Source organism: Eurytemora carolleeae, unplaced genomic scaffold (assembly GCF_000591075.1).
Source record: "Eurytemora carolleeae unplaced genomic scaffold, Eaff_2.0 scaffold425, whole genome shotgun sequence".
Classification (NCBI taxonomy): Eukaryota; Metazoa; Arthropoda; class Copepoda; order Calanoida; family Temoridae; genus Eurytemora; species Eurytemora carolleeae.
In genome coordinates this window covers 164,185-178,245 of record NW_019396321.1, presented here as the reverse complement: position 1 = coordinate 178,245, position 14,061 = coordinate 164,185, and the positions used below count along the sequence as shown (strand labels likewise).

General features: G+C 34.5%; 1 protein-coding gene across 1 annotated transcript; it reads left to right on the top strand.

Annotated features, from left to right (window-relative positions):
• Positions 1–2,838: 2,838 nt before the first annotated feature.
• Positions 2,839–12,959, top strand: LOC111700886 (lysosomal alpha-mannosidase). The gene is made up of 16 exons (XM_023471952.1): positions 2,839–3,050; positions 3,339–3,391; positions 4,068–4,171; positions 4,608–4,703; positions 5,741–5,832; positions 6,499–6,585; positions 6,940–7,022; positions 7,129–7,205; positions 7,277–7,329; positions 7,536–7,661; positions 9,063–9,163; positions 9,237–9,535; positions 9,986–10,801; positions 11,285–11,626; positions 11,683–12,045; positions 12,656–12,959. Exons 1-16 carry the CDS (start codon positions 2,975–2,977, stop codon positions 12,864–12,866), a joined length of 2,979 nt encoding a protein of 992 aa, XP_023327720.1. The 5' UTR covers positions 2,839–2,974; the 3' UTR covers positions 12,867–12,959.
• The last annotated feature ends 1,102 nt before the right edge of the window (positions 12,960–14,061 follow it).

The window sequence follows — 14,061 nt, the reverse complement described above, 5'->3', positions numbered from 1 at the left end:
TTAACTAGAATTATGTCTTGTACACATTTGCTTTCCAGTATCTCTAGACATCCTTTCTCTCTCAATCTATTCTAACTTTCCTTTCTGATCTGCTTTTACTTTCATTGAGATCTTGCATATTTTTTTATCTTTTCATTTTGACTTTTCTACTCCTGTCTCTGCTCCTGTCTCTATCCATCCTGATTATCCGTCCCTGCTCCTGTCTCCATCCATCCTGACTATCCGTCCCTATTCCTGTCTCCATCCATCCTGACTTTCCGTCCCTGCTCCTGTCTCCATCCATCCTGACTATGCGTCCCTGCTCATGTCTCCATCGATCCTGACTATCTGTCCCCGCTCCTATCTCCATCCATCCTGACTATCCGTCCCTGCGCCTGTCTCCATCCATCCTGACTATCTGTCCATACTCCTGTCTCCATCCATCCTGACTATCTGTCCCTGCTACTGTCTCCATCCATTCTGACTATCCGTTCCTGCTCCTGTCTCCATCCATCCTGACTATCCGTCCCTGCTCCTGTCTTCATCCATTCTGACTATTTGTCCCTGCTCCTGTCTCCATCCATCCTAAATATGATTTTGTAAAGAATCCTATTGAACCCTATTCTCCTTGAATAAAGGGTTTAAAATGGATGAACTGGAGTGTAAGTATCTGAAGATCACTAGGTTAGATAACAATAGGAGGAGATGGGGACCATGCGAACTAATATATTTGTTTTAACAAACACATTTTCTCAGAACACATTCATTTATTCATACATTTATTCATTCGTGATTTCCTTTTGATAGAATGCATAATTTAAATTTTAATTTTTCATCTTTAAATTGAAAAGAACATGTTTACTTTATATCAAATATCATAAACTATCTTAGATAGAAAACATCGAAAATAGGGGGTGCACCTTTAGAGAGGGGGCACCTTGAGAGAGGGGGCACCTTGAGAGAGGGGGCACCTTGAAAGAGGGGGCACCTTGAGAGAGGGGGCACCTTGAGAGAGGGGGCACACTGAGAGAGGGGGCACATTGAGAGAGGGGGCACTTCACTGGGTCAGAGCATCCCATCTTGCAAGACACAGTTCGAGATTTCTCCAAGGCAATGCCGGAGTTCCGGACACCACGGTCGCCCTTTTCAAATGAGGGTTTTAGAGAGCTGGATCAATGTATTCCGATAGTTTCTGACAGAAACATTGCAATTTCGGGGTAACTATGTATAATTAATTTCAATAACGAATACATCGAAAGAATTCATCAAAAGTCGTATTTTTCACTTTCTGATAATGGAAATTGCAGATATTTAGTTTTTTAACTAAATGATTATACGGAACTCTTTAAAACTGTCCCCGCATATTCATGGCTATTTATTTATTTTCGCAAATACTGAAATTTACGTAATATAGTATAAAACTCATTAAAAAATTGTCAAGACGACATTTGATAAATTCTTCCGATGTATTCGTTATCAAGGGGTTCACTGTATAATATTTCGACAAGACCTAGACGTCTTTTAATTCAAAGATGAAGTGTTGATTATTCGATATTTTCCATTTATTGTTACGATAATATTAATAGGTAAACAACAAAAAATGCTTTAAATTTCTTAACAGTATTCTAACTGACTCTTTATTATTCATAAAATTCCATTCTATTCACAATGCAATCTAGTGACCACTCAAATGAAGGACGACATTTGGAACAAAACATTCGTCGACTGATGAAGTAAAGGAGACTTTTAATGTGCATTGACTCAATATTCAATTCTTCTAATTCACAGTTTTTTTTTTACTTTAAAATAGAAACTTTAATTCAGGAAGATTTTAGGTCGGCAATTGTTCCCTTGTTGTCCACTTTATTCTGGCGATCACTCGTGTATCCTGTTATCGAGAATCCAAGGTTTTATTCTGTCTGGGACTAAATGAAAAATCTTCCAGTTAGCTTATTCTCTAGAATCTGCCTCAAAATATATTTTTGTCCTTTTTAAACCGTTTGGAGTTTTGTAGCGAGGCAACAGAAAGGGCCACCCAGCCAATAGTGTCTTCATCAAAGACCACCAAGCCAAGGTGAGGTTTACCTGCGCTCTGGAGCCAACTGTACCTCGGTGACCAGAGCATATCTCCCGTATAGTGAAGGCTTACAAGTTAAAAGATGAGGGGAACTGCTTGATGATGTCCGGGGAGGATATGGAAAAGTGCAAGATTGAGTCCATGAAAAACTTCTCCAAGGATACTTACTCACCCAGAGTTAACATTCCAAAACTGAAGCTTTTTCGTTTTCTCTCTATTCCAGGAGGGAATCTTATCCGTTCTCTTTCTATTCCAGGAAGGAATCTTATTCGTTCTCTTTCTATTCCAGGTGGGATTATTATTCGTTCTATTTCTATTCCAGGATGGAATCTTATTCGTTCTGTTTCTATTCCAGGAGGGAATCTTATCCGTTCTCTTTCTATTCCAGGAGGGAATCTTATTCGTTCTCTTTCTATTCCAGGAGGGAATATTATTTGTTCTCTTTCTAAGAAGATAATTGACAAGGGTAAAAAGAGAAAAAATATATATATGATAAAAATCATAAACTGAAAAACAAAACTCAATAAAATAAACATAAAATTATAAATCATGTGTGAACCTTTAGCAAGGATAATCAGAATCTTCAGTACCTACAGTGATAACCAGAAAACTCTGAAAAAGAAATACGACTTTATGACTTTTTTATATTAAATTGAGCATGGGACACAGAAATCGTCCAGTGTAAACATTTCACTTTGTTTGTGATTTTATAAGTGTTTAGTAAAAGTATTAGCTTTGTAACAACATCATATACACTTTAGTATCTGGTTATCTCTGTACTTTGGTACATTCCACAATACCTATATATCTGAACAGTCCCTTTAGCTGAACAATGACGACATTTAATTTTTAAATTCATCTGTGATCTATTTGTGTTCAGAACTTGAGTTTAAGATACATATATTGGGGTTGTGAGATATGAAAAATATCAGAGATAAGATTCAACAGTTGACAACAGGGAAGGATGATAACATGAGAAAAATTATATTTGCAAGTTAGTTTCATCAAAATACATAGATTTCATTTTTATAAACAGTTTAACCTACAGGAGATGGTGTCCCACAAAACATGACATTAGGAAGACAATTTAAAGTCGTGTCTAATCTTTGAATTTATTTGGGACATTCAGTCGTCAACCTACTTTCACATCGTTTAGATTTTGATTTTATTGGATAAAACCAAAATTGTTGAAATCATATCTCCGGGAGTATTGAAAGCACAAAACATACCGTGACTATTGGGTATTTTGTGACTATATTAAAAACTGGTTTTATATTTATAGTTTCCGTCCTACCCCTGGTTCTGGCAGGCTGTGGATACGAGTCATGTCCTCAGGTATTCTTCTTCTTCTCTAATACTTGATTAAAAAACATATTTTTAGTTTTAGTTCTGATCATAAATATAAAAGGACATCAATATATTACAGACAAAACGCAAGAAAATAGAAAAATATATGGAAAATGTAAAATATGGTTGAAAAATTGGTAAATATAAAATTGCGAAATGGCATATTTCCTGTGGCTGTAGCCAGCCTCAATTTGAGTTTAAAAGAAACAGGTATTGATAAAAATCTTTGAACTATATATATTTGTACTTTCCAACCGATCCATACTTTCCATAGCCCTGGATATAAAGCTTCAAAGTCTCCAATAGCCTGATTTCTAAACTGTTTTAAAGGGATATTCGTCTGGAAACTAAGTTTTCCATCTAAAAGTAAATCTACTCAACTTTGTATTTTTTAAAAAGCTAAGAACATTCCCGTTGCTCCACCGAGTTCCCCAATCAAATTTGGAACATATTAGTCCGGCGTGACGATCGAACTTCCAAATATAAGACAAACAGAGATTGCTATACTTTTTATATCAAATGCATGATATCTCATGCAGATCAGTTCAGCGGTACCTGAGTTATGATCGGACTAACAGACAGACAAACAAAGATTACTACTTTAGATCAAATGCATGTTTCTGGTCCTTCTTGTTTTCAATAATATGAATTTTCTTGAACTCAGGTTTCCTCCGATCCAAATATTCTGAACGTTCATCTAGTTCCTCATAGTCACGATGATGTTGGCTGGTTGAAGACTGTGGATCAGTATTATCTGGGAGCAAACAGGAAACAAAACATTATTTAATAAGCTGAATAGGAAACTATAGGCTTCTTGATTACTTCGAGACATTGATTTTTTTGCGATCATAACATTTGAACATGTTGAGAAATTTTACAAATTTGTCTAACTTATTTTGAATTGAATATTGTACAATTTTTACGCGAAATTTAGAACCAACTCAAAGAGGTCGTCTTTACATAAAGATAATCGAAATTAATCATAAATAAAAATATTCTTTTGTATTGTTGTGTTTCTTTTTTATACTTTAAAAATTTGTTTTAATAATTTATGTTCATAAAGTCAGGATGAAAAATTCCAATTATATTTTTGAACACTCTATATACCTTAAGTTGTATAAATGCGTCTTAAAGCCGTTTTTATGAAAATAAAAAAAAATTTACCAAAAAAAAAGATTCTAATGTTCAAAGTTTTGTTTGATAGAGATGGTTGGTATGGCTGGGAGGAGGTACAGAGAGCAGGGGTTCAGTATACCCTGGATACGGTTGTAACAGAGCTATACTATAATTTGGAGCGGAAGTTAGATACTTTTTATCTTTTGTATTTTACAGTGAGACCCAGAAATCTTTTTAGAATATGAAGACGACATTATTTAAGATATATTTTCTCTATTTGATGTTGTTTTAAAGCAAACAGTTTAACCAATAGATTAAAAATAAACTGATTAAGTGAATTTGGTCTGTTTACACTGCACAGTTTCAGTGTATCATGTTCATTGGATTGTTTAAAATCACAACTTGATCCTAACTATCGTCTTTATATTCCACTGTATTATGGGTCCCACAATAACCTTCATCGAGATATGGGACAGACAGTCAACAATGTCGTCTTGATTTTATTTATGTTGAGAAAATAATTTTTAAACATTTATAACAGTCAGTTTTCTGGATTTTGCTGTAACACAATCTTAACTACAATCCTCATCGGAAGTTAGAAAAATTTTTAATTCTTAGATTAAAACTTTTGTAATACGTCTAGGATTCCTGTAATATTAACTAAGTAAAATCTTGTGAATAAATTTCTACAGTGTCGTCATGATCCTTCAAATCCAGAATCTTTAATTTTGAATAAGCGACTCAGTAGGTAGAATAGCGACGTACCTAAAATTCATCAAATTCAGTCCCAGAACATCTGACTTTTCTGAACTGAGAATAGTTCACGTTAAAACTGAATGAGTTCTGAATATTTAACAAAGTTTTTTAATACACTTTGGTAAACAGAAAAAAAATGATAAAGAAAGACGACCTTAACATCCATCAAAATTTAATCACTACTTAATACTTAAAGCAAACAATGTTAGCAGAAAAGCGCGAGTGGCAGAATTGGTTTCGTAGTTGTCGTCTTATTTGAACTTCATTATTTTGTGCATCTCTGTATTTGCTTAAATAATGCAGCAAGATTAATCTTATATTTGTTTGATCTCACAATTTGAAACTAATAAGGAGCAAAGTGAACATTTTGTCAGTATTTGTCACCTCCTCCACTATCTAAATATCTAAACAATCCCTTTATATAATTATAAATTTGTGACCTGTATAAGCTGACCTACTCTTCAGGTATATCCAGGTAGAGACGGCATATTTCTGGAGATGGTGGAACCAACAGGATCAAGAAACCAAGGAGATTGTCCACCTTCTCGTCCAGGAAGGTGCAAACCATATTTCAAAACCAAAAATTTTACAGATTGGACATGTTGGCCTCTGAGTTGCTTTTAAGACTTTTAGAAGGTTCCAGAAAATCTGAGAAGTTTTAAATTTTAAATTTTAAAATTTAAAGAATCATAAGTTAACGTGATAAAGATATTGTTGTTTCAGTTGATTTTCCTTTTTTCTCTCAGGATAAAATCTAACTTTAACAGAATACAGTTTTGAAATGTTGGAACTTTAATAAAAGGGTTTTTGAAAACGATTCAAAACGACTAACAACTTGCCCTAATATAACAACGCATCGGCTATGTGGTGCACTGAACCACATGAACTCCATAAACCAAGAGTAAAATTATCAAAAAGGAATTCGGGATAAAAATATTTACTGGTTTTTAACTTGAAGCAATGGCAACCGTGATTAATACAACTTTATAGGGTTATCTGTAGGGATGTCGCAAATACATGCACAAAATTTAAAAGAAAAAAATTTTAACCTCAGAAAATTAATGAATTGATCGACTAAAAAACTGGATTTTCAACATGCATTATAATTTCATTTTTTGCTTCAAGCATTAAAAAAGTTGATTCAACGGGCGTTGGAGGATATGTTAAAGAAAAAGTCAAGCTTATTATCTTTTCTTTAGATGATTTAAAAAGGATATGTTCAGGCCAACTTGAGTTTATCGGTGGTGGCTGGTCGATGAATGACGAGGGAGCTGCGCACTATGCCGCAATAGTTGACCAAATGTCATTAGGTAACACAATCAGTTGATTAATTGATTACACTTAATAGAATTGAGTTTTTTTGCCACAAACTCTGATTTTCTAATCTAGTCTAAGTTTGAAATATCAAAGGTTTACAGCATCAGGTTGCAAAAATGGATAAGGATTCGAAAATATGAGTTTGTGGCAATTCCTTTAAAGAAATTTATTATTCTTATTAAACTCAAATTTCCTTTTTTTATCTCTTTTTAACCTGATGTAGTAGACCTGGAGATTTCAATCTATGAATTCTGCTACTTTTAGATAAAAAAGGTTTAAACCACCAGGTTGCAAAGGTATAGGAATTAGAAAATTAGAGTTAGAGGAGTGTTCAGCTCTTTTTTAAGGTTTGAGAATTTTGAATGATACATTTGGGGAGTGCGGAAGGCCCAGGGTTGCCTGGCAAATAGATCCGTTTGGACATTCTAAGGTGATTTAATCTCAATGATTTGATATTTTGAATTTGAATTTAAATATTTGAGAAGAATTGGAAAAATATGACTGTTTAGGGGAAAATTTTTTTATTTATTTTCAAGGAACAAGCTAGCTTGTTTGCAAATATGGGATTTGATGGTCTCTTCTTTGGTCGCCTGGACTGGAGGGACAAAACCAGGTAAAAAAAATCTGTTATTTTTCATCCAATTTACTTTAAGTAACTTTTTGGAACATGTTGTCTATGCATAGACGAGAAAATGAGCTTGAAATGGAGATGGTCTGGAAGTCAAGTCAAGATCTTGGTAGGTTTATACATATTAATCAAGTATTATTTTTCAAAACTAAGAATATCTCATTTCTAATAAATTTTGCGATGCCAGTCTAAAAGACAGGGTCAGTCTTGATCTGTACTTGATCGGAGAAAAATATAACCAACTTAAATGATCTTGGATCAAACACTGATGCGGTCTTTCATACTGATAGCTCTGATGAATTTCTTGTACTTGAGGACTGAATTCTGATTTGTTTACTGGTGTTCTATTTAACAACTATGGTCCTCCTGATGGGTTCTGCTGGGATCTACTTTGCAATGATGAACCTCTCATGGATCATCCTCTTCTAGAGAATAATATAGGTTACACGCATTGTTTACATAGTAGAGTAGGATCCATAAAACTATTTAAAAGGAAGACGACAATATGGCAATATGATAACGGAAAAACTTCACCAGTAGTTTGAAAATCATTTTATTAAGTAAAAATGCATTTAAATATTCAAAATCATAACTTGAGTCTAACAGTCGGCATTCGATTCAGTTTTATGGGTCAAACTGTACTTAAAAACAAAATATCCCTTAGATACAAATAATTCTATATTTACAAATACTCCCATAGATACAATTTCTACCATAGATACACACACTCCTATAGATACAAACACTCTCATAGATAATACAAATGCTCCCATAGATATAGACACTCCCATAGATTCAAACACTCCCATAGATTCAAACACTCCCATAGATTCAAACACTCCCATAGATACAATCACTTCTATAGATACAAACACTCCCATAGATACAAACACCCTTATAGATACAAATACTCTCATAGATACAAACGCTCCCATAGATTCAAACACTCCAATAGATACAAATACTCTCATAGATACAAACACTCCCATAGATTCAAACACTACCATAGATACAAATACTCCCATAGATACAAATACTCCCATAGATACAAATACTCTCATAGATACAAACGCTCCCATAGATTCAAACACTCCCTTAGATTCAAACACTAACATAGATACAAATACTCCCATAGATACAAACGCTTACATAGATACAAACACTTCCATAGATTCAAACACTCCCATAGATTCAAACACTCCCATAGATACAATCACTCCTATAGATACAAACACCCTCATCGATACAAACACTCCCAAAGATACAAATACATTTCAATAGATACAACTACCCCCAAAGATACAAAAACTCCCGTAGATTCAAATACTCCCATACTGGTGTGAAATAGGAAAACGACATTCAAGCATTAATGAAGTGTATTTGATGTTGTTACAAAGCAAATCACCTATTGAGTTAAATGGATCTGTTTTGACTGCCTAATTGCTGTGTCTCATGTTCATTGAACTATTTTAAGACGAAAATCGAGTCAGAAAGTCGTCTTCATATTTCAAAGTTTTCTGGTTCTCACTGCATCATGGATACAAAATATCCCATATACAACTTTGAATGTAGCGACTAGAAACTATATTTATATATATAAATATCTATACTTTATTCTTGTTTTTGTTTTATCGTATTGTACCATTTTACCTTAGCGTGCGAAATAAATTTATAATAGTAAAAATACTCTCATATAGATACAATTCCTATATAGAAAGAACAGAAATTGTTTAAATGTCATTTTCAAGATAAAATAAATTGGACCCCCTTTTCAACATTCTTTTATTTACTTTTTGTCAAGTTAAGTTAAGTTGGACACCCTGAAGTATAAAATATCTCTAGATGAAAGAATGGAGAAGTTCTCCGAGTATGTTCTCAAGCAGGCCAAATATTATAAATCAAACAACATAGTGCTAACAATGGGAATGGATTTCCACTATCAGGTTTGATTTTTTTCCAAAATAAATCTTTTTAGCTTTCAATTAAAATATCGCTGTAATTACTGAAATGACCTAGGCTGCTCACTCTTGGTTCATGAACCTGGATGTGCTAATCAAACACGGGAACGGGTTCAAGGTTGGGGAACGTGAGCTCAATGTGTTCTACTCGACTCCGTCCTGCTATCTCCAGTCCCTCCTAGACTCTGGAATCAGCTGGCCGACGAAAACCGACGATTTTTTCCCTTACGCCAGTGATCCTCACGCATACTGGTCTGGATATTTTAGTTCTAGACCTACTTCTAAAGGAATGATCAGAGATGCGGAGAGAGCTTTGAAGATTCTTACTCAGCTCGCATTCTTTACTAAACAATCCAGGTACTAATCCGTTCTTTACTAAACAATCCAGGTACTAATCCATTCTTTACTAAACAATCCAGGTATTCTTTACTAAACAATCCAGGTATTAATCCATTCTTTACCAAACAATCCAGGTATTAATCCATTCTTTACTAAACAATCCAGGTATTAATCCATTCTTTACCAAACAATCCAGGTATTAATCCTTTGGATCCCTTTGTTGTGAATTGGACATTCCTCTCTATAAAATAGAGGGTCAATAGAAATTATGTCTGCACAGTCCTTCGGATAAAAATCATTTGAATTGGTTACATTTTCGTCCATTTCTTTCTTAGATTACATTGCGCCAACGACAAAATTCAAATTTCATTTTTATGTAAAATTATAATCTTTGGTTCAAACAATCTAGTTTTCTGAAGTGTCATTTGAATCTCTCTTTTCCTTTAAATTATTGTTTTTGATGATTAGAGAAAAGACCTTGACACTGGAGAAGTTGAAGCAAACTGTTGGAGTAATCCAACATCATGACGCTGTTACGGGGACGGAGAAACAACATGTTACAGACGACTACCATCGTAGAATCCATCTTGCTCTAGAGGAATCATTCTCTGTATTCTCCCTGGAACAGAATATTAACATCTGCAACATGCTAAATATCAGCCAGTGCTTGGTCTCGGAGAACCTGGAGGATAATCTAGCAATATCTGTATACAATCCTCTCTCAAGGGATAGGACGATAAATATCAGGATACCAATAGCAGAGGATGGAACCTATACTCTGCAGGATGAGATCGCTGAGTTGATTCCGACCCAGATTCTGCCAATACCGGAGCATGTTCTTAGTATCCCCGGGAGAAACAGCTATGCCAAGTTTGAACTTGTTGCAACAGTTGAAAACATTCCTCCTCTTGGATTCACCAATTTGATTCTCACAAAAACTGCGAGAAATCCTCCAAAACCTGTTAAGAAAAGAAAGACGACCTTATTCAAATTATCAAATAATAAGGTTCAACTTGTTTACAAACACAAGAAAAACCGGTTCTGCTTGACAGATAAGATGACCGGTAAAGAATCTAATTTTGACCTGGATATCATGTATTATGTCGGGCATAGAGGTAACAACTCAGAGTTTGAGTTTAGAGCCTCCGGGGCGTATATTTTCCGTCCGGATGGAGACAATCCCATCTCCTTCGGTCCACCCGTCTCCGTGGAGGAGTACCCAGGGGAGCTGGTGGACGAACTACACTTCAAGTACGAGGAGGAGTGGGTCAATATTATCATCAGGACCGTAAATGAATAAGTATGCAAATAGATCTAGTTAAGAGCAATTTATGCATTTAATATCTCAAAGTACACAATAAACCAATTTACCTTTAGATATATACATATATACATGCATAACCCAGTGGTTGATGCAAACGCCTCAATTCTGAGACGATATTCGCTTTTTGACAATCAATATTATCCTTGAAGTATTTCCGATCGGACAAAAATCTTGTGTCATGTTTGTAACAAAGTCCATGTACGTTAAAAATTTGGAAAATCCTTTAATGTTTTACAGTTTTTATCAGAGTAATTGATGCAAGCGCAATTGTTTTCATCCGAGTATCCGCTCATTCAAAGAATTTTAAAACCCCCCAACGTAACTAAAATTTGCTACAGACATGAAAAAAGATTATCTAATGTCCAAGTAGAAAGGACATTCTTGATGTTTATATACAGTTTTAGGCCCCCAAAAAACTTTAAAACTTATTCATAAATGATAAGAACCTACAAGACCGAACCATTGATAGAGATTGACTGGACCGTTGGTCCGATCCCTGTCTCCGATGGGATCGGGAAAGAAGTGATCATCCGCTATTCTACTGATATAGAAAACAACGGAGAATTTTTTACAGATTCTAACGGCCGGCAACTTCTCAGCAGAATCCGGGATTATCGTCCAACCTTTGAGATTAATATGACGGAACCTACAGCGCAGAATTATTATCCTGTAAACTCAAAGATACTCATCCGAGACGAAGCAGGATCGGAGCTAGGAGTGTTGGTTGACAGATCTCAGGGTGGAGGGAGTATACAAGACGGGTCTGTTGAGCTCATGGTCCACAGGTACATAGAAAACAAGTTTTTCCAGGAATTTTTTTCATTTTATTTCTTTTTCCTAGGCGTCTACTAGACGACGATGCTTTCGGAGTAGGAGAAGCTCTCAACGAGACAGAATTCGGTGTTGGTTTAGTTGCACGTGGGAAACACTGGGTTCTACGCAACTCTGAACCTGAGGTTGCAACAGCAGAACATAGACTCCGGGCTATGGAGTTGTTCTATCAACCACTTCTGATCTTCAACTCCCAGATATCTCCGGAGATAAGTTTGAACACCTCAGTACCGGAGAACCTACATATTCTAAGCCTGGAGCGGATATTTCCCGGGTTCGATCCCGAGGGAGAATATTTGTTGCTCCGGGTTGAGCACATCTTCCAGGTCGATGAGCATCCTATCTACTCTCAGAGCACAACTCTCAACATTAGGAAATTGCATAATTAAAATATGAACCTCAAAAAAACTTCAAAAGACAAAAATGCTCGGTTATTATCTTTACACTCCAATACTTCACTCTGGTCCCCGATTAAATGTTTTATGGATGATTTTTTAGACGTTTTTAAACTAGTTCAACTTGCAAATAAGGAAATATTTTATTTTCATGATTCTGAAGCAATTATAACTAAGATACTTAGTTTCTTTGCACATTTCTAATCATAAATCTGTTTGCCATTAACTACTGTGTTATAGTTCAAATTTCTTAGGCCATTCAACTCAAGAAAAGAAAAAAATTCTGACATTTTAAATTTCTACCTAAAAATGGGAAATCTGCACTCTTTTCAATGAGAAAACGAAGAAGAGTGAGAACTAGAAAACAATGTAATAAGAAGACGACATCAATACTAAAGTGTATTTGATGTTACAAAGTAAAGAGTTTTACTAGATACTTATTAAATTACTAATTAAATAAATTGGGTCTCTTTTCACTGTTCAACTGCTCTGCCTCATGTTCATTGGACTATTTAAAATTTGAGTTTTCTGGTTATTACTCTATGATATTACCCAAAAGATATTTAAAAAGTTTATGCAATATGACAGGACACTGTTCTCCGGTCTTGTGATTGACTGGGTGGAGGAAACAGGACTAGCAGGAAACATCTGGAAGGATGATATCTCCAGGTTCAGCTTTCAACACGAGAACAATTATATCCCGGTCTACCTGGAGAACACGAGAAGAGAGAAGGATGGATTAGAGTTTGTAATAGATCCTATGGAAATACGAACCTTCATAGTTAAATATAGTTTCTAAGTTTTCCAATATTAATCGTCAACATTTTCTAAAACTCAATTAATGGTACAACAAGTTCGTATGTTCGAAATATGTGCATATTAGATTAAATAATCCGATAGAATAATTTTTTTATCTGATATAATTTTTCTGGGTTGACCCTCCTAAATTCTCGAGTAGTTTCTTTCTTGAAGATTCAAAAGAAAGTCTTTAAAAAAATGTTAAGGTCCCAACGAAAATGGAAGATAGATCTTTCTACAAAACCAAAAGCATTTATGCTACAAAAATAATTGAAGAAAATAGAGTTTAAGTTTGGTTCTTTTTTAATGTTCAAGTACATCTCTTGATTTTTCAATCAATTTAAAGAAAATTGAAAAGTGCTTCAAGTATTAATCTTTCGAGTTTTATTTCACAACTAGCCTTATAGGGCGCTTCGCGCCCATCTTCTAAATTAATTGTGAGCATGTTCTGTGTACATCGTAAAACAAAACAAAAATAATTCGCGGATTTTCACAAAAAATTTCGTGGATTTTCAAAATTTTCAAAAATTTAATGAAGATCGAATTTTGATGACACAAATATTTGAAATTTGATCATTCATAAACCTTCCCTGTGGTCACGTGATGTCCCACAAAAAATTTGGGCCCGATCGGTTAAGCTGTTTTGACGTTTATTGGATACAAACTTGTTCCTAAAACTTGAATTTAAACTTAAACTGCAGTAAATTGTTTTTCTACGGTGATCTTTTAAGTTGCATAATATGTGGTAAAAAGAATAAAATCAAACTAGTCATTTGAATTATAATTATACAAAGAGAAATTTCAGAGCTAGACCAAATACAAAGGAATAAAGCTTTTGCGACGAATTCTGATTTTCTGATCTCTAAATCTTTGCAATCCAATGATGTCGTAGACCTTAGATATTTCAAACTATGAATTCTGTTAGATCAAATATCTAAGTTTAAAATATCAAAAGTTTACACCATCAGGTTGCAAAGGTATGGAATAGAAAATTTGGGTTTGTGGCACAGGCTCAATAATTAAAAGATTAATTTGTTTAATTAGGGTAGCATATCACTAGCAGGCGTATAGTATTAAAGAAATTAAGTCTTTGCCACAAACTGAAAGTTGTAGAGCTCAGATATTTCTAACTATGAAATATGTTAGATCAAATAATCTAATTTTAAAACATCAAAGGTTTGCACCATCAGGTTACA